Here is a 23,700-nt window from a genome sequence, read left to right on the forward strand (position 1 = left end):
ACTTGCAAAGACTTGCCCTCTGAATCAGACCGTGTACGTACCCAAGTGTGCTCTAGCATGGTAAGATAGAATTTGCCTAATGTGAAACGCCCTTAAACTAGGGGTGGCCCAAGTATCGTGATAATATCGTATCGTGGGGCCACTAGTGATCCCCACCCCTACCTTAAATCTTATCCTGGTTGTTTATTTGCCAGTTAGTCAATCAACTTTTAATCATGTCTACTCTTCATTCAGTAGAGTCAGTACCAGAGCAAACAACCCTGGTGTGAAATAAGCTACAATAAAAAATCCAGTGTCATCACTTTGGTTATTTTCAGAGCCACTTTTCTCATCAACATTTCTGCTCACACAAGCACAATCCTCATCTGTGTCCCACTTTTTTAAGGCTAATCTGAACCAGACCTGAACTCTAATCCCTTGATTGCCTGAGGATCGACATGACGGCCTCTTTAAAACGATGACACAAAAACGCACCTGACAGAAGGAATGGCAGTAAAACTCACACTACGCTCCACGACTTCCTGCTGCGGCTTCAAAACAATGTAGGAGGGGGAGGGAAAACATTTCTCAGCAAACAGGATTACAGCTGCACAAGCTTAACAGGCGTGCAATTAGGAGTATCTTCCAGACAACAAAGTGAACACAGAGTTATCTTAGAGTTTTTATGAGAATCGGAAAAAAAAACAAAAACAGCACGCATGATTTCCCGGCAATCACCAAGGGGAGCTGGTGGACCATCAACGATACAATCATCTACCTCAGACTCGCTCTTGTTTATGCTCTGATTTCTCCTGTTTTTGGCAGAGCTGCTGCTTGTAAGACTAACAGCATGAGCACAGAGAGGAGACTTTATATGAAAGGAACATCAACAAGGAGTCAATTCTTTCTCCTCTGCCTGCTGTGACGACCGCTGTCTGCTCGCTCACGTCTGCTCAGTGTGTGTTAATGTGTGTCTTTGTGTGTTTGCCTGACACACACTGGTTTAGTTCTTGTGGATGTGTAGCGTTCCCACCCATCTCCACCCAGTCCTGAAATACACCAGGCAGGATGGTAACAGAGACAGATCCACTGACAGGCTTTATGAAAGAAGCTGTTTGAATCCTTTAATAATCCTGCAAATGATAAATTACTTTCTACACAAAACAAATGCATCTACAAAGGCTGCTGATTAATGATTTAAAAAGGCTTAGACCAAAGCAGGAGAAACATCTGGGGCTTTCTCACACAAGAGAGAATACACAGTTACATGGATGTATAACCTCTCTGATCGTACTTGATTGTGGATAAATTTACAATGTTTGAGGCTATACTTTTATTTCTTAAGATAGGAATAAAGTCAAGACTAATAGAACTGAAAACACAGTGGTGGGTCAAAAAGAAGGGCTGTGTTGTTTTCTGTGGTACAGATCTTAACGGTAAGGGCTGACCATGAGGCCTAATGACCTTGACCTTTAACTTTTGCCCGTTAAAATCTAATCAATTCAACCTTGAGGGAAAGTGAGCATCTATGCAAAGACAAAAGAAAATCCCCTGAAGCATTAATGATATATTTCATTTACAAGCAAGGGATTCAGATGACCTTGAGCATTGACCTTTAACCTCCTAAATCTTATCAGTTAATCCCTGAGTCTTAATGGGAAATTGGAAGTTTAAAAAATCACCTAAGTTTTTTGAGATATTGCATTGCATTTGCCTCATAACCTTCACTTTTGACCTATGAGCTTTAAAATTCAATAATGTCATCCTTGAGTCAGGAGCAACAATTGCACAAAATTGCAAGAAAATCCCTCAAAGCATTGGATAGATTCAATAACAAGAATGGGCAACCTGGAAACTAAGGGATGAACAGTAGGCCCACTGATCTTGACCTCTGACCTATAACCTCCAAATTCTTGTCAGTCGATCATTTGGTTAAAGTGAATATTTATGCAAAGTTTGATGAAGATCTGTCAAAGTGTTCTAAAGATGCTGTATTTACTAGACTGTGCAAGAAAGTGAGGGATGAACATGAGGCCCATGACCTTGACCTGCAACCTCCAAAATCTGACCCGTTAAAGGTCACATCTTCAGCCTTCACAAAATGCATTTTTTGTCTTCTTCTGTGTTGTTTAGTCAAAGTTATGATTAATTTCATATCGCATATTTTTTAACACTGAGGATGGCGTTATCATATATGACAAAAGGAGATACATGTTATTCACAGTTGAATAACCTGAACTGTAAATCGTAGGCACCTAGTTGTTTTTTTCCTCTGAAAGCCCTCCATTGGGCCAGTCCCATAACTCTTTTCACGCCTTCATAGCTCTTACAGAATGTTTTCTAGCAAGCCTGGAACTTAGCTGACTTCCGGGGGTCATTGAAGTTTAAATCCACACCAGTAACGCCGACATTGGACGTCTTTTCTCCATTAATAATACGTTTTTCAATCATTCCTGAAGTAAGCCGGTAAGCCTTATATACTGTCTGTTTACATCCCAGAATGCATTGCGACTGGCTGTTCTGTCATCATTCCATGCTTTGCTGAACAACGCATGTGTGCAGACTTGAAAACTGAAGAAGAGAGCCTGAATGACTCATAACAGAGAGAAATAAACACAAGAAGGAGAGTCACTGCACCTTAAATAACGACTCAAAGTCCCAAAAGCGTGAGGACTTTTTATTTAATGTGAATATCTTGAACCTTTTTGTCACAGAATTATTATTTTTAATTCTCAAGTCCCAAAGAGATGGGAGAGCCATTTTTTTTTTTTTTTTTTTTTTTTTTTTTTTTGCAAAAACACTGTTTTTAAAACATTAAAAACTTAGAGCTTTAATTTCTGATTGTTTTATTCACTTGTATTTATAGTCCAAAAATTCAAGGGACATTACTGCAGCACACATATTCTTAAAGCTTACGTTGTCCTAAAAAAGGATGTTTAGAGCTTGACTGTGCACCACAGTGCTGATGTTGTACAAGCTTTTTAAGACAAAAAGTTCAGATCTCAGGGTTAATAAATATCAACATGAATTGCTTTTGCTTTTAGGGGTTGTCTCAAATATTTTCTGGGTTTTTTTGTTTGTTTGTTTGTTTTGTAGATCTTTTCTTTGGTGGAGGTGGGGATGAGGTCATTAAATATTTCTATTTGGTAAAATGATTTGATGTTTCTTGAACTTTTTTTGCATATTGCTGGCATTTGGTCAAAACCTCATATCTCCATATTTTTCCCATGAATTGGTGCTTTTGGTCACTCTTATCATCTGTCAGTGGGTTTTTAAACATTTCAAAACAATAAAACTTTATTTAAGTGACCTATGGAGTAAAATAATAATCTGTTATCAGGAACTGATGATGAACTAACTGCTAATTGTTAATAGATTTACCACCAAAAACATTCATTATTAGTGGGGACCCTGGGCATCCACACTACTGATATTCGCGTCAGCCATTTTGTTTATTATTATTCTTCTGTGCCAGCTATCTCCTCCTTCAAACTTTGCCGTATCGACACTGTTTAAACTTTAAAAAATTCAGTTTCTTCATCATTCAACTGCTATGACTTTTCTCATTTCTAACTTTTATCATTTTTTTAAAGGGCTATTTATGCTATTTGCAGCTATTTCTATGCTTCTTCAGCCACTGAATGTGATTTTCAGCTACTTTAAGGCCAAAATCAGCTATTTTTATGCTATTTTCAGCTTTTGTTAGGCTACTTTTAGCTATTTTTATCCTTTTTTGAGCTATTGAATACCATTTTAAGCTACTTTTATGCCATTTTATGCTATTTTCATGCTATTTTGGTGCTTTTGGCTATTTTCAGCAGTTCTTCCGCAATTCAGCCCCTCAGCCTCTCCAAGCAATTTCAGCTGAAATTGCAATTTTGACCTAGTTATTAATGAATCACTGCAGGAAAAAGAACCGTTATGATGCTTTAATATTTTATTGCTACTAATAATTTGCATTGTGTTTGGAGTTGCACTTACAGTTACACTGACAGCATTTTCTTCCATGCTCATTGCTAATCTCTATGTGAGGGCTTCTGCTGATCTTAGCAGCTCCCTCAGGGAAGGTCCGGGGTATTTTGCTCAAAGGCTCCTCAGCAGGGTGCTTCAGAAACACTGTGCAGCTCTGCCCTGTACAGCAGAGAGGAGGAGGAGGACGTGCACGCCGCTGCTGGTCGTACATGGAAGTGATCCAGATCATGAGGGCTGGACTGGATCCAGGTGCAAAAAAAAAAAAAAAAAAAAAGAAAAAGAAAAAAGAAAAAGCCTGGCAGGATCATTAAGAGGGATCTCTCCACTGGAGAGCGCACACACAGAGACACACACTCACAAACACACTGACACACAGTCAGAGCGGAGCAGAGCAGAGAGGAGCTCTCTCCAGATCGGTGCCAGACGCACGGAGGACTTTTGTTTTTGCGCCACTTGAACAGAGGTTTTCATGAACTTTTGATTTAGAATAGCTCTTCAATCACTCTGGAGTGGTGTCGAGTTTGGAATTTATTATTTTGCTTTCTTATTTTTGTGCCTGATTGGAATATTTTCCGGTTTTAAACTTGGATACGGTCACGACGCGCAGGTAGGGACAAGTTTGGAGAAATAAAGATTACAATCCTTTTGCTGTGTTGAGTTCTCTCCACAGTGAAAAGACAATAATCTAACGCATATTTCCTGTGTGTTTGACTTTTCTTTTCTGCAGAAGTCATACGGAAAGTCCCCCGCAGGATCGTTTCCTTTCCACGGAGGAGCGCGCAGCAGCTGCTCGACGCGCTTCAGGAGAGACAGACTTGTCAGTGCGTCTTCGTCCGGGCTGTTTTTTTTACTGCATTGAGCCGTCCCAGAGATGGTGGGGCACCTACATTTACAAGCGATGGATGATAGCCTGAAAGGAAAGAACCGAGAAGGGCTGCTCGACAGTCCTGATTCGGGTCTGCCCCCAAGTCCCAGTCCGCCCTTCTGCTCCCTGTCCCCGGGTCTGATCGAGTCGCGCTCCGGCAGCTGCACGACGCCTGTCGAAAGCCATCATGGATTTTATAAAAAGGAAAGCAGAGAGGGCAAACTGGTAAGAAAAACACGGCTGGACTTATTTTATGATTTGAATCAATTGGGTGATCTGTGAGCAGTGGTTCTGTTTTAACTTCACCTTCTCTCACTTCTTTGACACAAGGAATTAAAGGATAAAAGAGTCAAATAATGACGCTGCTGAGAGGGAAACTGAAAATCTGAGAGCAGTTCAGTGTTTTGCAAGAAGCAGATTTTACTTCAAACCCACTCACACAACATCTGGAAGCTCTCTCTCTCTCTCTCTCTCTGCACTAAATTCCTCAGCTGCAGACCTCAGATGTTACACTTGTGCTAAAGATGCCACAGACCCCTAATAATAAAAAAAATTACTGGTGAATCAGCTGAGCACAAACCACATGTTGTCACAGAGGTCAGTGGGTTGATTGGACCCAGCTGGATTTAAAGCTGGGGTCCAGGGACTCCCAGGGGTCTATGCCAGGATTCCAGGGCCTGGCTGCAGGCTTCACACTGGGCCTAATCAAGCCAAGTTTGAACAGTTAATGGTAAAACATCAATCTGAACACAGGTAGGAGCATGACTAGTGGGATATGTTAATAGTAATGGATGATGCTGTGTCATTTCAGACGGCAGAGGAGTTATAATCAGCACAGAGCTTCATAAAACCTAAAATAAGACAGCAGCAGCAGCAGGCCCCTCTGCTGCCTGTGGCTCACTTGTCCCTCGAAGAAAACCCTTTAAATGAATGTGAAGAAATTAGATTAGAGCTTGTTTATTCGAGCTGTACTTCTCTGCTCCTTTAGCACAGCGAATAACTGTCCGTTTGCAAACCTGCCACAAAGGGCGTGTGTGTAATTTCCCAAAACTTCTAAATATTTTATCATGAAAAGAGGTTTTGTGCAGCTAGGACTGGCTCCAACCCCAGACAACCCCAAAGGAGAAAACAGAAGAGATCATGGACGGGTGTAGAAATGTAATAAAAGTAGGGCTGGGGATGTGGACCAAAAATCTAATGACGTTATTTCTTTGCTGAATGCTGATATATGTTGATATACATCTTGATTTTTTTTTTCTTTTAAGAAATAAGGAATGATAGTCACAATGCCACAGTGATAAACTTTCATGTTTGATATCAGGGCATCAAAACTGGAGTCCTACACATCCAATATTGGGCAATTTTTAAGGTTTTTATTGTCAAAGATGTCAAATTCAGCAAACAGACATTGACAATATTCCCATCTAGGTTGCCAAAATTCTTTAAAAATCCAAAATATCTATCACAGATCTATTTCTCTAAGATGACTGAACAAGTTTCAGTCTTGAATAAACAGTGCTCAATCAATCAATCAATCTTTTTTCATTGTCCTTAAATCATTTGATAATCATCCCTTAATCTGAAGAGTTTTCCCAGATTGCCTTTGGGCATTAGACACTTTTGCACCATGCGTGAAGTTGCCCACTCAGTTAGAGAAGACTTGCTTGTGCACAGAAAAGAGAAAATTGTGGACCTGCTCTAAAAATTGCTTCAAATGGATACAAGAACTGGTTTGAGTTTATTCAACTCATACTAACAAGTTAAATAAAGTTCACTTGACGTGTGACTTTTTTTTTTTTTTTTTTTTTTTTTACTGAAGTTGAGCAAACTTGATTCAGTTGCTTGTAACAAGTTGAAGCAATTCTTTAAATGGAGAGACATGCAGTAAAGGAGCTGCAGGCCAGACCTGAACCAAAGCGCACGCCAACATGGGGCAAGACTTAATCATGAGGACTTTTGTGCCTCAGATTTAACTTTGTTGAGTTTAACTTAGTTGTGCAAACTTCCCTACACTTAAAGATGTGGTTAAATCCAACTCATTTAAACATTCATTTTAGTTTATTAAGTTAAGGGACCATGTACTGAATAACATTAACCTCAAAAGGAGAAAAGATGCTTTGCACCAGATTTAGCTTGCTAGCTAACTTCCATCTGTAGTCCCTGGGCAGGTGAACAACGACAATGAAATACAGAACCAATCAATCGTCTACACATGAGCACAAACCTGCATTTATTCAGCCACAATACATGTTTCACAGCAAAGGACACCAATATACATTAAATCCAAATATGATATTTTTCATTCTTATAAAACAATGATTTAGATGTAAGATTAATGCTGACAAGACAACATGTTTTAGTATTTTTCTTACATCTAAATATTTATCATCAACTGCAATTAAATTCTGCACATTTAGGCCACCCAGGAAGTCCTCTTCCATTTATGTTCAGCACACCATGCTGTCATGAAGTTGCTCCCCACAGGCAGGATGCCGCTCACTGATTGGCTAACTTCTCTCAGGGTGATAAAGTGTCTAATGCCTAGAGGCATACTGGAAAAAAGTCAAGGGATGGTCGTCAAATGATTTGAATACAATGAAAAAAGAAATACTTAAAGTGATTCTGTTCACTTAAAACTAAAATGTGCTCTGTCAACTCAGAGAAATAGAGCTGAAATAGCTGTTTTGGATTTTTAAGTTGACACAACTCAATTTTTAACGTCCTTCAACTGTTCAGTCTTACAGTGTCAAATTTACAGTGTAAATAATATTGTCTTACCTAATATCTAATTTCAAAATATCTAAATCTATCTTGAAATCTCAACATTATTCTTAAAGAAAGTCAGGGTCATGCAGCAGGGCTGTAGATGTTTGTTTCGTATCTCCTCATTTTGTAACTCCTGTTAAGTTACGCCCACTTGGAGGGTCTCAAACACTCTGGAACTACCGGGATCTTATTCATGTGAACTCCAAATTTATGATAGTGACTCTCGCCCCATTAATCTCGTTTTTAACTCCAGTACAGATGTTTAACAGTCCCGAGGTGTCTAGCCGAGTGACCTAGCCTGTACTGATGTTTATTTGTAGTTTGAGCTCTGCTGCCTGATGGTGCCCATGTGTCTCCATCAACGTGCAAACAATGACGACTAAGGCACTTATGAAAAAAGAGCTGAAATCAAGCTGCAGGACGTAGAGAGACACCTTAAAGTTTATTGATCTAAAGCTCGAACACAAGAGTACATGAGTTCATCCACATTAGAAGCCAGGATCTTACAGGACTGAATCATGTTCAGCTCTGCATGGCTGTGGATATGTAGTAGAAACATCATTGCTCATTGTGGTTGCTCACGATAGTTAGAATATTAGCCATGACTCAGTCAACTCTCTGTCCTCAGTCACATGAAGCTCCTGTTGGGAGTTTTAACAGGTTTTAACTGTCTGAAAAGAATAATGACCTCTTCATGGTTTACAAAAACAAATAGATCATCTGCATAGGGATTAACTGTTGCTATATTTTTGGTTGCAATGACTCTAACTGTTGCAGTGGGGTAGGTCAGTGATTTTCAATGTGGGGGACTCAACTCCCTGCCTGGGAGTGCCATTGGGCACGAAGGAGTATTGACACAACCCCAGGTATGCTCTGGATGTCTTTGCATATTAACCGGGGGCATGGGGAAATAATCTGTTGTGAACATAACAGAATCCACACCTTTAGAGAGGGAGTAAGGGGTGGATGTGGTGAGTAAGCGTGGCCTAGGGGTCTGTCCAGGCTGGTAGTAGTGTTGCCATAAGCCCCTGGTCATGCTGTGAATGTCCCCGGGCCCTGAAAACCACCTGTGGTCCCCGGGTATATTACTAGGGATGAAATGGCCTGGACAAAAGAGATGCCAAGCGACACACGTGCGTCGACACCCCCACCCTCTCCAGCCCTAGGTTTTGGTACCTGCGGCCTGCGTGCCTAAAACATATGCACAGTGTTGGACATGTAACAGACAAAACTTGAAGCGAAGAGAAGTTCATCTTTCTCAAAAGCGTGTGCCAAAGTCAATACGAGCCAAACTCCTCACAGGAGCTTTAAAGCTGAAACATGTAGAAGCTAAAAAGAAAAAAAAAAAACCACGAGTGGTCAACCATTATTATGTTGTTTTAATGAACTGCCATTGTTTTGTGTTTAAACTGGCTGATAGCTTTTATATTTCTTAAATTCTTTCTTTAAGCATCTGTGAAGTTTTGTCTTGTGGAATGACTAATACTGCAATGTAAGGTTGAAAATGCATACATATATTTGTTGTTGCAGAAAGATGGACTCATTAAATACTAAGGCTCATTTCAAATATGCCCCTTGACCCTACCACTCAGTCTTAACTTTATATTTTGTGCATTTCTATCTAGAGGTAAGGTGTCAAGGGGTAGGGTGAACTGCTAGGGCTACAAACAGATTTTCATAAGAACACTCCAAACTGAGTCTTACTGGAAATCTCCAGGGGAATCATTGACAATATTTAAAATGACAGCAATCTTAAATCAAAACTCAGCGTTGCATCATGGTCCTTTTGATTTCCAGCAAACACTTTTGATGCAAAAATGTCTGGTAAAGTTGCTGCATCTGTTTTGTTGTCAAGAAATCGAGCATATAGCGTTAGTTCAGGCCACAATTAAGATCAGCTGATCTCACACAGGCCTTCATCAGCTGACAGCCAGCTGATTTGCGCTAAGCCGACTATTTGCTAATCGCTCTCATGCTGCCTTATTTAAACTGCACGTGCCCGGCCATGTTTTGCCGCTCTCTCTGCAAGCTATTCTTGCAACCTTCCTCCACCCCAGCTCCTCCTTTGTTCTGCCTTTGACTTAATCCATTTCCTTCTGTTGTCACTGATGCCTGCTCTTCTCTAGGGTTTTGCTGCCTTCCATATTGGTATTAGAAGAACAGGAATGTGTGCTGTCCCACACAATTGTCTGGGCCCCTGAAAAGCCCAGTAATGGGCCTTTCCTGTAAACATCAGTGCATGTGTTTTGGATCAAAAGCATTGGGGCTAGTTTGGAGCTAATAAGTGTGTGAACAAGTTGTTATTGGGTTCCAGTATTCCTTATTATTTATAAGCACCACTTTTCATCCCATTTTCACCACATTTAATCAAATTTTGTCTCCCTTTCACCACTTCTGCGATTATTATCTTAGCTATGAAGTAGAGATAGGCCTAATAGTTTAATTCAAAGGACCCATCTATGGCAAAAGGGGTATTATGGGTACTGAATGGTATTATAAACAGTCTGCATTTTACATTATAGCAACAATTAAAACATGTATTTGTTGCTTTAATAATAATGGCTATAAATGGGATTAAAAATAAAGTATGGTTATTATAGCTCCATCTTACAACAGACCATGATTTTGCTGACCTCCATGGTGCTGGGTCCCAGAAAGTTTGCCCTTTTTCCCTCCCTGTAGGCGGCCTTGTTACTACTTGTAGCTCTGCAGCTTTCACATAATACTGTACATAATGGAGTATTTTCCATGGAAACTGATGGTAATTGCTGATAATTTCCCGCTCTCTACCTCTCTTATCCTGCAGTGATTTGTGTGGCACATGACATAACGAGTCTGATTTGAGTGAAAATAATTTCCAGGTCACTCCCAGTTTCAAAGCCTTAAGAACAAGTCTGCACAGGTTGGGGTGGCTTTTAAAGTGTCTGAAGAAGACCTCAGAAATGCAGCGCTGCATCCTGGGAGTTGCGTGACATTTGGTGCGCTGAGGCCGGAGACAGAAAGAGAGAGGGAGAAGTCCTCTAATCCTCTGGAGGTTCAGATTAGTAGGACTGCCCTGTTTGTGGTTTCCCTTTTAAAGATCAGATCTGATCGAGGTTTGTGCTTCTAATCCCGCCTGTGTGCGAGGAAAGACTCAAACTTTCCATCAGATATTGTTTTTTCAAGGTTTCCTGGGGGTTGTTTGGGTACATGTCTGTGTGCAGGATGAGAGCATACACATGTGCGTGATTTTTTTGTCTTTGCATATCTATTTATGTGTTGTTTTTGTATGCCACCTTAGAACAATCCTCAGGTCTATTTCAGGGGTGCGGGGGGGGGCTTGTTAGAGCGACTGCAGGACATTGCATAAGTGTTTGATGACCTCTCACTTCTAAATTAAACCTGGATAAATGCTCAGACGCTCTGTCTGTTTTCAAACATGGGTCAAATTTATGCAGATGCAGGATAATTGATCTAATACTCATCTTAACATGTTATTGAATAACAACATGGTGCTTAAAAATATAAGCATGGCCGTTAAATCCTGGGTGTTTCAAGGCTTTATAAGGTCGTGTACATGTCCTGTTCAACGGTCAAGTGTCAGTGGATTAGACATTAGGATAGACGTCATAACTTTTTCTAAACATGCCTCACAGTGGGATATCCATGCTGCAGCATAAATGCCCTTGCAAACTCAGGACATTCAAGATGTAAATTCAGTTGAAGCAGTTGGAGGAGTTGTGTTTGTGTTGGCGGTAGGCTCTCTGGCTTTCTCAGCAGCAGACCCTTTTCTCCTGGGTAGAATTTGTGCTTCCAGGGAGGTATCCACCGCTCGGAGGTGACCTGCCTGCAATTTGTGAGTGTTTGCATTGCAGAAGTTGCCAGAACACCGTGCAGAAATACCAGGGATGATCTCCATGCCTCTGCTGCATGAGAAGGACAAACAGCATCATCCAAGAACAGTTTTTTCCAGGTCATGGAGAAGAAGCAGCAGCAAAGAAATAGCCTGCAGATGAGGTGTTTCCAGTCCTGTTTGGTGAAACTAACAGCTGTGAAAGTTCAGCTCCATGTGCAGATAGTGTGTGCCGATGATCAGGCTGTAGGTAAGACGAGCCGCCGTGCCCTTGGCCTGTTCTCGCCCGTCCCCTGTAGTGGCATGTGCGCTCAACTGAGGCCAAACCACAGCATGTGACAGCCTCCTGTGTGAAATGTGAGAGGGGCCGAAGCCATGGAGAGTGGTCAGTGTGCAGAAACACACATGCAAAAACCAAGGTTTACAGTGTAGGACAGGATCTATGAGTCTGATTGGTGCAGCCCCGTTAGTGGCGCCACAGTGGACACTCAAAGGCTACATGCTGGAATAAAAACAGAACCCTGCATTAGAAAACATGTTAACCTTCCTGGACTGATAATAGTGGCTTATATGTAGTATAAATGGGGCAGCTGTGACTCAGTAGGTAGAGACGGTCATCTTTCAACCGGGAGGTTGGGGTTCAATCCCCAACTCCTTTAGTCAAATGTCGATGTGTCCTTGGGCAAGACATTTAACCCCTAATTGCTCTGACTGTTGTGTCACTGGTGTGTGAATGTGTATGAATAGGATTAGCTAATACTTATGGATACTTTACATAGAAACCCTAACCATTAATGTGTTATTGTGAAGTGAAAAAGTGCTTTGAGTCGTCAAACGACTAAAAAAACATAATTTAAGCTCAAATCCATTTATCACACCGATTCCCATTATGTATGTTGTACAAAAAACACATAAGCTTTCTATATTTTGAGAAATTAAAGGAAAAAGATTCACATGCAGGCTGCCAATATTGTGCAGTGCATCCTGGGAAGTGATATCAAATGATTGCATTGCTAGAGTTTTATCCCTATAGCCTTTTTGATTTAAACTACAGTTGGATCTACTATTTATATTTTCTCGAAATCTAGAGCATCTCTTTGTACACCTACATATAACATATTAATCTAACACTACTACTACATACCAGGGCTGCCCATAAGGTGGGTAAAAGGAGAACTTTCAGGGGCCTAGCTGTATAAGGGGCCCATCGAGGTCAGCCAAAATCGATCAGTTGTAAAATTACCGACAATTTCCCCATACTCCACCTGTGCCACGATACACTCTTGAAGCAGGCCATGGAGCAAATCACTCCCTCTCTAGTAAATCTCTGCTATTCCACTGACAGCACTCCACTCTGTCTCCAGTGTGTCCCAGAAGCGCCACTTCATACACTTTGCTGGAGATACACGCCAGGTCTATTTTCAGCACTGGCCGCTTCCAAACCGAATCAACCTACGAAGAGCAGATAGAGCAAAACAATTGGAAACATGAGAAAAGTATCAGCTCAGCTTCAAAACACAAAAAAAATGTATATAATACATTGCACTGATTCCTGGTCATAAACCTTTACTATATCAACATCACATTTCCTCCTGTAGCACAAGCAAAAGGTCATCAGGAGGTCAATAGGTCAAAAAGCTACTACTGCACGACTGATGAGGAGATGACAAACAACAGAATTTGATATGAAACCTCTCATTGCTAGTAGAAAACATAAACCTTTAAACATCACCCATGGCAGAAGCAATAAAATTATGGAATCCTGCAAAAATGAACAGCCAATCTACACCAGGAAGGCAACAACATTCAGTGTTTACATACTATTCCAGCGTGAGCTCATAGTTCTCCTGTCATCTTGGGTCTTAAGCTGCTCAGGGCTGCGCGGTGCTGTGCAGAACCCCAGACACACTTCCAGTCTGCAAGGTCACTCATCTTTAGTCAGAGAAAAGCCCTGATTGCAGGGTGAAATATGTGAAATATTTTTAATGTAAATACTCACCTTTTTTAACAAAACAACAGAAAAACACATTTGTTGCTTCAATAAATTTTAGCCTGTTCGAACTCCAGTTACTTAAAATGAAACAAGCCTCTTTTAAAAGTGTTAACAGCATGGGGCCAATCAAACTAAAGCATTTGGCTGGTAAAGTCATACTTTATAGCCGGGCCATGATCTGCACAAAACTGTCTAGGGAACTTTGAACCAAAAAATGATTTTTAGCACAAAAGGTGGTAAATATTAGCTATGAGACTACCACCAATGCTACTGATCCTAAACACACATTGATATCAACAAATCATTTGTGTGTTTGTCTGTTCACTTGGTCATTCTGTGGGCAGACCTGCCACATACTACTGTTAATCCAATACAGTCAACATATCACTTTATAAAAGTAGTAATTGAGTAAATCAGTCAATAGTGATCTGATTTCCGCCTGACGTGCATTTTATCTGCAGCAGGGAGCTCCAACGTGTTAACCATGACACTTTTTAATTTTAAGAGGAAAATTAAAATATTGTTTTAATAAAAACTTGGATGCATTCTTTTTAAAAAGTTTGACCTCCTTACAGTTCCTCTGAATAAATACCCATATTGGATTGGTTAAATCGGCAGCCAAAAAATGATAATATTCCAATAATCGAGCAATGTACCATCAAATAAAGCAATCAGACCTCTTTTTGGTTACTACAGCAGTGCAGCATGAGAGGTAAGACCTCTTAGAAAAGGTTTTTCTTTTAAATGTTTTAAAAATATTAAAGCAATGGATTGAAAATGTTAAATGTCTGAAGAGGAGAATTGGGCTGCCAATAAACTGGTCTCCTATAAACTAAAAACTCTCTAGAAAGTAGAAGTCATATGAAGTGAATATTGAAAGAATAATGAACCACATACATTTATTTGTTCTCTGAGCCTCTGTGTGTTTGAAAAGCTGTGTGTGAAAAACTCTAACAGGTAAAGCAGGTGTAGCTGTGGTCACGGTGAGATTAGATAAGGAGTAAATGCAACATGCGTGTTCGATTCTTTAAACAGTATGGGCTAAAACTTGCATTTATATAAAGAAATATGACAAAGGCACTGTTTGTGTCTGTGGTGTTCTGCATGACTTGTTTCCATGAGACCTCGTAAAAAGTTATGAGAAAGCTGAGCAAAAACTTAAATATTTCTCCACATTTCATTCATTTGTCAAATCAAAGGAGTTTTTCAACCAGACAGAGCTGTAGACATGATGAGTCACTGTTCTGCGCAGGTTATGGTTATGTTGTCTGTGTTTCTGTATAGTCTCTCCATCTATCAATCATCTATATGGCTTATCATTTTGGAGCCATTCCCAGTTGTCACTGGGAATGAAAGATTCCCAGTCCATCACAGCGCTAACATTTAGAGACAGACATTGGTTCACAATCATGTTCACACTTAACCTGACATGCCAGTTAGACTTTTTCATATTCATTGTGTGGATATATTTCACATTCATCTGGGAAACCTGCCATACAAAATGTTTGGAAAGAGCAGGGCTTTAAAAAAAAATCTGAAGATGATTGGACGAACTTTCTGTCACATTCATGATGGGCCAATCAAGACAAACTGAGGTTGTCAGGCGTGCACAGCTCCAGTTGTAACCAGAGCTCGACAGACAGCAGTTTATGACCAGTGGTGCTCGTTTGTTGATAAAACTCATGCCAAGGCCAGTCAGCAAAAATGCAAAAACATCCTCTCAGCCAAGAGAAGCTTTTAGCGCAGCTACACCAGACGTAGCCACTGCTACTGTCTCCCAGTACAACTAAACCCCGCCCATAGCTTCTGCCTCATTCACCTCAAATGACGCTGATTGGCCAGGTCCGTTTTCAGACCCAGCACAATTGTTTGAGACTGGAGTTGTGCAAGATAGATTTACCTGATGACAGACATGGAATCTGGCCAATCAATCTGCTTTGCAAAGTTAACTTAACAGAGAGCGAACATACAAACACTACACAGTAAAGTCCCTGTCCTGCAGAGGAGCCCAGGAACCTTTTAGTTCTGCAGCAACCCATGTTTCATCAACAGTATAATTACAAAAAATGTTAAAGTTGTTAAAAATACAATAAACATATAAATGTGTCACTATCAAAATGATTTCAAGATTTCAGATTTTCCAAGACTTTGTCGTCTTTGTGCTAAGAAAACTAAAGTAACAAAGTTTATGAGCTGCATAAAAGCAGTGATAAAGCTTCTGTGAGGAACTTTTGGTTGATGTGTATTTAACTGCTATTTCTTCTCAGTATTAAATCAAATATATTTGTCACTCATAAATATTTACCACACTGTGAAATAATCAGGGTTCTAATGGAGGTGTTTCTCCCACTGCTGTGTGTTTTTCCTCATTATTGTTGTGGTAATAGCTGTACGAGTTCTCATTAGAGGTGAAGCAAGGAGTGTGTTTTCCTGGAGTGGTGAGGAGCGATGTGTTTTTCATTTGTGTTGCTGAAACCCCCTAACACGCTGGCATTTTTTCCCTTCTTTTACTGGAATTCCTTGAATGGACACGTTGGCAGGCTGATTACAAACAGTTCAGCAGTTCATGGAGGGTTCTGTGAGATAATGACTCTTGTGTTTCTCTTTTCACACAGCTGCCCTACCTGCTGCTGAACTCCACGGGGACGGACCCAAAGACTCGTATGCACCCCGTGTTCTTTGGAGAAAGCATCGAGGTCAACCCCAAACCAGAGCAGGAGATCAAGTAAGGGAACTCGGCAACAAATAATGAAGTGTTTAAATAAGCTGAGGCTTGTTTTGAGCTGAATCATCTTGTCAACACTGCCCCCTAGTGATCAACAAAGTTTTCTTGAGTCAAATCAGGCTTATGTATACACCACATTCAGAAACAGTTCATGGTGACCATAATGCTGTACAACCAAGACAGTCAGGACGGTTGATAAAAGAATAAGAGCAGCTATATACAAGTAGTCGGACCCCTTTCATTTTTTCAGTTTTGTTCTGATGCAGGCTGATGCTACAGCTGATTTTTTTTTTTCATCTCATCAATCTACCATCCGTACCCCATGATGAAAAAGTGAACAGAATTTTGGAAATTTTAGCAAATTCATGAGAAATTTAAAAAGTCTGAAATATCACAATGACATAAGTATTCAAACCCTTTGCAACAGCGCTTGAAATTCACCTCAGGTGACTCCCATTTCTCTTGATCGTTGCTGAGTTGTTTCTTCACATTGATTGTAGTCCACCTGTGGTAAATCAAACTGATTGGACATGATTTGGAAAGGCACACACCTCTCTATAGAAGGCCTCACAGCTGACAATAATATCAGGGTAAAAACCAAACAATGAGGTCAAATGAATGGCCTGCAGAGCTCAGAAACAGGATTGTTGCAAGGCACAGCTCTGAGGAAGGCTACAAAAAATGTCTGCTGCACTGAAGGTTCCCAAGAGCACAGTGATCTCCATAAATCTCAACTGGAAGGAGTTTGACACAACCAGGACTCTTCCAAGAGCTGACCACCTGGCCAATCTGAACAATCAGGGGGAAGGGCCTTAGAAAGAGAGATGACCAAGAACCTGATGGTCACTCTGACTGAGATTCAGAAATGGGAAAAAGTTCCAGAAGAACAACCATCACTGCAGCCCTCCAGCAGCCTGGGCTTTATGGCAGAGTAGCTAGAGGGAAGCTTCTCCTCAGTGCAAAACACATGAAAGCCTGCTTAGAGTTTGCAAAAAAGCTCCTAAAGGACTGTCAGACTGAAAAACAGAATTCTCTGATCTAATGAAACCAAGATTGACCTGTTTGGCCTCAGTCCTAATTGTTATGTCTGGAGGAAACCAAGCACTGCTCATCACCTGCCCAGTACCAACTCAACAGTGAGGCATGGTGGTGGCAGCATCATGCTGTGGGGGTGTTTTTCAGCAGCAGGAGCTATGAGACTGGTCAGGGTTGAGGTTAAGCTGAATGCAGCAAAGTACTGAGATATCCCTTATGAAAACCTTTTCTGCAGCACTCAGGATCTCAGAGTGGGCTGAAGATTCACCTTCTAACATGACAATGACTCTAAGCACAGGCTGCAACATAACACAATTTAAAAACGTGAGGGGGGTCTGAATACGTGTGAGGGGATTGTGGACTGTGTCCATTTCCCTAAGCATTTCTTAGAAGCTAAACTATGTGGAGTAAATGACAGTGTCTACAGAGAGGTATAGCCTAGCTTGCTGCACTCCAGCTGGCCTCTCCTTAAAGGGGTCATTATGACTATCAACAACTATGAATTTCTTCTATCTCAGACAGTCCCAGACTTATTCTTAATGGGATTTTGAAAATTTAAATCCATCCACAAATGGACATCTTTCAGATAGTTCAGGGTCTGGGGGGCTAAAACCCCTAGTAGGTCAGGTCAGATTGGTCTTGGTTATGAGCCATACAACAGCCAGCGCACTGGTCCTCCAGTTTGAGGACTAAATGTGGTGCTAACAATACCATCCTGTGAAAAAAGTGTAGTAAAAAAGTGTAGTAATGGAAACCAAAGCATTGACTTCATTCAGTCTATATATTGAATTTCAAAGACAGATCTGGATATCATCAGCAAGGAAATATAAAGGAATGTTGTGTTTTTGAAAAGGCTGATGACTGGGCCCAGAATGGAGCATTGCAGGATCCCACAAGTAAGTGGTGTCACGACTGGGAAATATCTGCTGAGGTTTTTTCATCTTCTTCTTTCCAGGTGTAACTCTGAGGTCAAGTATGACTCCGACAAGCACTACCAGGACCAGGTCTACTGTGCCCCTGTTCCCACTGCAACCTCCTTCAGTGAGACAGTGGTGGCTGTGCAAGACTGCACCTGGAGGAGCTACAAGTCTCAGGTGTACCTGGAGCCACGGCAGAAACCAATCAGCTACCGGAGCACTACCATCATCTACCCAAAACACGCCAAGAACACTTATCGCACCACACTCAACTACAACGCCACAGGGTCCCGCCGCTGGTTCGTCTCCACGGTGCAACTGGAGTCGAGCGAGGACACAAGTCCCTGCATCATCTACACCGAGGACCTGTAGACTTCCTGGTCTTTGGTTTGTTTTGTTTTGGAGGACAAGGAACTTTGAAGGCCTGAATGAAAAGGGAAATACTTCACACCTGGAGCCCTGTTCTCTTCTAATGGTGGAAACTCTGGGACCCCTTCAGTGATTCTTCACCTGAGTGTATTTAGACTCTCTTCTGATGCAGTCTTTAAAAAGGGGGAGGTGGTCCTCTGGCTGTTTCAATAGTTAATGTCTTATTTAACATAAGAGCTGACAAATTGGTGGCCTTTGTTCTCCTTCAGGTTGGAGATTGAGAGTGGAAATAGATAGGGTTAGTGTTTTTTATGTAGAGGACGTCAAAATATGTGTTGTGGATTTAAGATGAGTCACACCAATGCAAAGCTTTCTAAAGTGGCTTTATTGCACTTGTTTTCTGAATATCAACTGTCCTTTCAGTGGACTTGACATTGCAGGGGGGGTTATTTCAGTGCTGCGTTTGGAAAAATTGGACCAAAGATAGTTATTTTTTGGAACAACTCTTTAATCAGGCATTTAAAAAGCCTGAAACATACATTTAATTTACATGGGCAGAGTAGTCTCCAGGAAGAGGGCTGGTGTTTAATTAAAAGGTTAAAAAAAAGATCAAATCAAGTGAAATAATTGAGAACAGGGTGTATTTAAGCCTTTAAAGATGTGGTTTCAAATCTTAACTTTTGAGTATGTAATGTTCAGAGATTGTTCAGTTAAATGGGTTTTCATTTTTACAAGTAGTTTTTCATTTGTGTAGAATCACTTGGAAGTAGTCTTGACAAACATAGCCTGTTATTTTGACTTCCATCTTTTAACAGTAGCCCTAATGGGACAATCCAAATAGTGGCTTTGGGATGGGCCTTTCTGGTTTTCAAAGGTCTTTTCTGGTCACTTTTCGCCAAAGTCCGCCGACATATTTTAAGCACGATTATAGCCCAGTCTGGTTGTCCTAGGGTCTATCAGCCCTGAAAATCAGTCATTTTAACCGATGTAGTGAATGACAATCAATGCCATATGTGGGAGTCTAGTATGTTTGATTTTTCTGCCGTATGATGATTTGTGAAGTTGACCAATTTGTGAAAAACCTGTGCTAACCCTAGCCTAACCAAAGTGAAAGAGTACTAATGAAGTTAGTGCTTGCTGCTTTTATATGATCCATCACAGAGGAACAACCATGACAGACTGAAAAAGAGAAATGTTGTGAGAAATAGCATTAGCATTGAGCATTTGCATCAAGCTAATATCAAAAACTTTGTATAGACAAACAAATACAGTATAGCTCAGTTAATTCAGTGTTTGTCTTCCTCCCCATGTCATCACATCGGCTGTGATTGCCGTGTAGCACGCAGTCTGTCGTGTCTGTTGGTCAAGTCATGACAAGAATTAAAACGGCTCTGTGATCACCCAATCTGACAGTCAGACGCTCCATGCTCCTTTACATGTTTCTCACTAACATTAAAAATCATACTAGGTTAGATAAACTCAGTTTGAATGCCACCCCCAATTTTAACACTTTGTTGAAGACACTTGGGTTACGATCTTTCTATTTCATGGCCTCTAGCAGCTGAAGACGTGCAGAGCAACGATTAACATAGGGGGGAAATATCAGAGTCATTATTTATTAAGATTTTAAATTCAGTGAATCTGCTTTATTTGGGCTGTGGTTGTGATGGACCACATCATCTGCAGGAATATTGAAAATATGAGCTTTTAAGGATGACAGTCATTGCTTTGTTGGTTTCTGTTTCTGTCAGTTTTTAACCTACTTTTGTTCCAGTTTTTTAAAACACAACAGAACCAGGAAAGACAGTTTAATTTTTAACATCTCTTTGTTGCTGTTGCAATGACCCTTACTCGTATCCACAATGAGATGTGGGAACGCAAAACTATTTTCAACCACAGTTATCTGGATGGTTTGGCGCTATGAGTGGGCTTTTAAAAGGTTGGGGCTGTTTTGGATTACATTGCACCAGCTATTTGTAAATCCATTGTTAAAGTTCCTGCATGAAGTACGTGAGCCAAAGGACTGTGACAAAAACATTTTTGCCAGGAAAAAACTCTACATTGAAAACCATTAAGAAAAACACAAGGGTTGAAGTCATTGTAGCATCCAAATTCAACCTCATTTCCTACACGAATAGGAATGTAAGAAAACAAACAAAACGCTAAACTTTACCATTGGTCATTGTTATAGCCTTACACACCATAGAGACTGTTTTGTAGATCCATTGCATGGATATAGTTCACATTCATCTGGGAAAACTCCCATAAAAAGCATTAGGAAAGGGCAGGACTTTTTCAAAAACTTCTCGGAAGGTGATTGGACAAACAATCTGTCTGTTATTCATTATGGGCCAATCAGAGCAACAAGACAAAATGAGGTTGTAGGCATGAGCAGCTCCAGTGCTAACCTGAGTTGTACAGGCTAGCACTGTGTTCAAATATTATGGAGGCTGTCAGTGACTAAAACTTATGCAGAAGCCTTTTGGGAGATGTGGAAAAAAACCTATTCTGTAAAAACATATACTATAGCTACATCTAAGCTAATTGCTACACCAGTGGCAGCCATTGCTATCAGCTCACAGTACAGCTAAACTGTTTTTGGGTCGGGCACATATGCTGTAGATTGGAGCTTTGCAAGACTGATCGATTACCTTAAACTTTGTTTAGTTGGACAGCATGTACATGGAGACTTTGGGGCTTTACACTGTTAGCATTCATAAGATATCCAAATAAGCTAACCTAGCATGGCTTGGTAGTTTGGTATTCAAGACTTTAATCATTTGAAGCATGTTGTGACATTTAGTCAAATATCTCTTTATTTTAACGTTTCAAGACATCATGCTACTTATTTGCTATTTCAGTCTAAAATGTTTAAAAGCCTTGTTAGCATTAGCTTGTCATTTAGTTCTGTCTTGCTAACAGTTAGCCAATCATATCAAATGCTACCAGTTTTTTTACAGGGACTAATTAAGGGCTTCAGGCAGAATTACTAAATCTCATTTACTTAACATTTTGTTTGAAATTACAAATAGCTGGTGCAACCATTTTACGCTGTTTTCGGGTACCAATATCTGGCAGTTTTTGAATAAATAAATCAGTGACTTGCAAAAAATGGAAGCAGAGAAACCTGAGTTCCCTGCTGAAAATGTAAAATAGATTTTTATTGAGCATTTTAAGGAGTTTTTGTAGTTTCTGTCTTATGCACTCACTGGCCTCTTTATTAGGGACAATGTCTGACCTTTGACAGACAATTAAAGATGAACTACAGAAGAATTTACAGTACAGCAGAGCAGGTCTTGTACATTTGACCCCAGTGAAGAGGCTGGGGATACATGATATACATATATGTGTTACTCACCGATGGTCACTTTATTAGGTATACCTGTTCAGCTACTGATAATGCATTTTGAATGGCAGGAACCAATTCAAGCAGGCATAGTAAAGTCAATCTGCTGGTGTTAAAATGCTGAAAAAAGATGATTTATGTGACTTTGAGTGTGCCATAGTTGTTGGTGGTCTGGCAGGCCGCAGAAAAATCGAGTCTCATTAGACCAGGCAATTTTTTTTTCCAATCTTCTTTTCCCCAATTTTGGTGATTGGCTGATTATATATTTGCGTTAATGTGCAGTTGAACACCTAATAAAGTGACCGTTACTGTGTAGATATACACACAAGATAAAAGACTAATGATCATGGTAAATACTGAAACTTTGGACTTTTACCTCAAACTGTCTTAGATCTGAGATTTATTTCATTGCAGATGTTTTCCCGACTTATAGTTAAAGTCTTGAGTTGCGTTGTTGATATTCTATTGTTTAAACCCAGCGGTTCAGAGTGAAGGTAGGAGAGACTTAGAGGGCACAAAGCTGAGATGATGAATCAGTGCTGTTAGCTGGTGCTACGTTTTAAAGAGGGAACAGTAAGTGAATAATCAAAGAGCAAAAAACAGGAAAAGTCAAATCTGCTCTTTTGAAAGGGAATTTAAAGATGAGGAAACTATTCTAAAGATGGCTTCATACCAAAGAAGTTGTGATTGTGGTGAGCTGATGGAGTTCTGTTATGTGTTGATGGTCTGTGAGATGTTATAAAGGGATGAAAGAAGCCTGGTGGGTGTTTAATATGTTGTTGGTTTTATGTGAGATACTTTGGTGTTTCTGAACACTTGATTTTATAACTGTAAGATATTTTCCTGTTGTATATGTGGCATCGAGGCACTTCATAATTCTCTTTATATTTTTGTACGTCAATCATTGCTCCTGTTCTGATCTAAGGAAATAATTTAAAAAGATGTATATCCTCACTGAATAAAAAAAAGAATTCCCAAACCCTATTTCTGTTTCATTGAGTGCATTTGTTGCTGTATTTTGATAACAGGACATTTTGTTTTCCTCCTGAGCTGAAGTTTAGTCTTAAGCCTCAAAAAGGGGGGAAAGGAAGTTCTCCAGACATCGAGACTGTTCCTGTTATTCAACCCTAAGCCAAGTTTGGTTTTATGAAAATACAGTGGTGGAGGCGCTCTCAGGGATCTGGAAAAACTAGTGAAAACACCTGATCAGTTTACAGAGAACAAGTCAGACCAAACTGTTTCTATTAAGATCTCCTCTGTCCTGTTTAAAGAAAAGGAACACAATTTTACAGCCTATGGAAACCCTGAGATGACATACCTCATCTTTATGTTGTTTCCATCACAATAAAAACTCTGACTTTACCCTAAAAGTGAATGAATTTATTGAGACACCAAGAAAGCTACTCAAATGAAGCATTAAAACCTCAAAAAAATGACATAAGCATGTCGAGAAACAAGAAATCAGTCAAGAATAACCCAGGAACTATCCCAGGAACTAAGAAAAATGAAGTGTTTGGATCTATATCGCTGCATGTGTATGAGATCCTCTAAAGATTTGGACTGGGATTTATTAACAATTGGTAAATGAAAAAAAAAAAAAGTGGATTTAAACAGAAATGCACGCATTCAGTTGAATACCGAGCAAAGACAAGATGTATATTGTTTAAGGCAATAAACTTTACTGCTTTTCAGTAACATAAGCACATTCTGAATTCAGTTCCTGTTACACTTCACATTGGTTCAGTCAGCTAAGTAACTTGCTGGTAAGTCCCACGCTAAACTAAAGTTGGAGGCTCACAACTACCAAAAAGTCCGGAGTCAGGAGGCAGGGGGGGCTTGTAGGATATATATATATATATATATATATATATATATATATATATATATATATATATATATAT

At 40.2% G+C, this 23,700-nt stretch overlaps 1 protein-coding gene across 1 annotated transcript; it reads left to right on the top strand.

Moving 5' to 3' along the window:
- The first annotated feature begins 4,312 nt into the window (after nucleotides 1-4,312).
- Nucleotides 4,313-22,773, top strand: rflna (refilin A). Its single transcript, XM_041788024.1, has 4 exons — nucleotides 4,313-4,558; nucleotides 4,679-5,041; nucleotides 16,023-16,132; nucleotides 18,123-22,773. The coding sequence occupies exons 2-4, from the start codon at nucleotides 4,823-4,825 to the stop codon at nucleotides 18,454-18,456; spliced, it is 663 nt and encodes a 220-aa protein (XP_041643958.1). The 5' UTR covers nucleotides 4,313-4,558; nucleotides 4,679-4,822; the 3' UTR covers nucleotides 18,457-22,773.
- The last annotated feature ends 927 nt before the right edge of the window (nucleotides 22,774-23,700 follow it).

This window comes from Cheilinus undulatus, linkage group 5, assembly GCF_018320785.1.
Source record: "Cheilinus undulatus linkage group 5, ASM1832078v1, whole genome shotgun sequence".
Lineage (NCBI taxonomy): Eukaryota > Metazoa > Chordata > Actinopteri > Labriformes > Labridae > Cheilinus > Cheilinus undulatus.

Bases quoted from the DNA above. Each gene is read 5' to 3' on its own strand.
- rflna (XM_041788024.1), top strand. From the start codon at position 4,823: ATGGTGGGGCACCTACATTTACAAGCGATGGATGATAGCCTGAAAGGA. The intron at 5,042-16,022 runs GTAAGAAAAACA...CTTTTCACACAG, and splicing joins AAAGCAGAGAGGGCAAACTG to CTGCCCTACCTGCTGCTGAA. The intron at 16,133-18,122 runs GTAAGGGAACTC...TCTTCTTTCCAG, and splicing joins AAACCAGAGCAGGAGATCAA to GTGTAACTCTGAGGTCAAGT.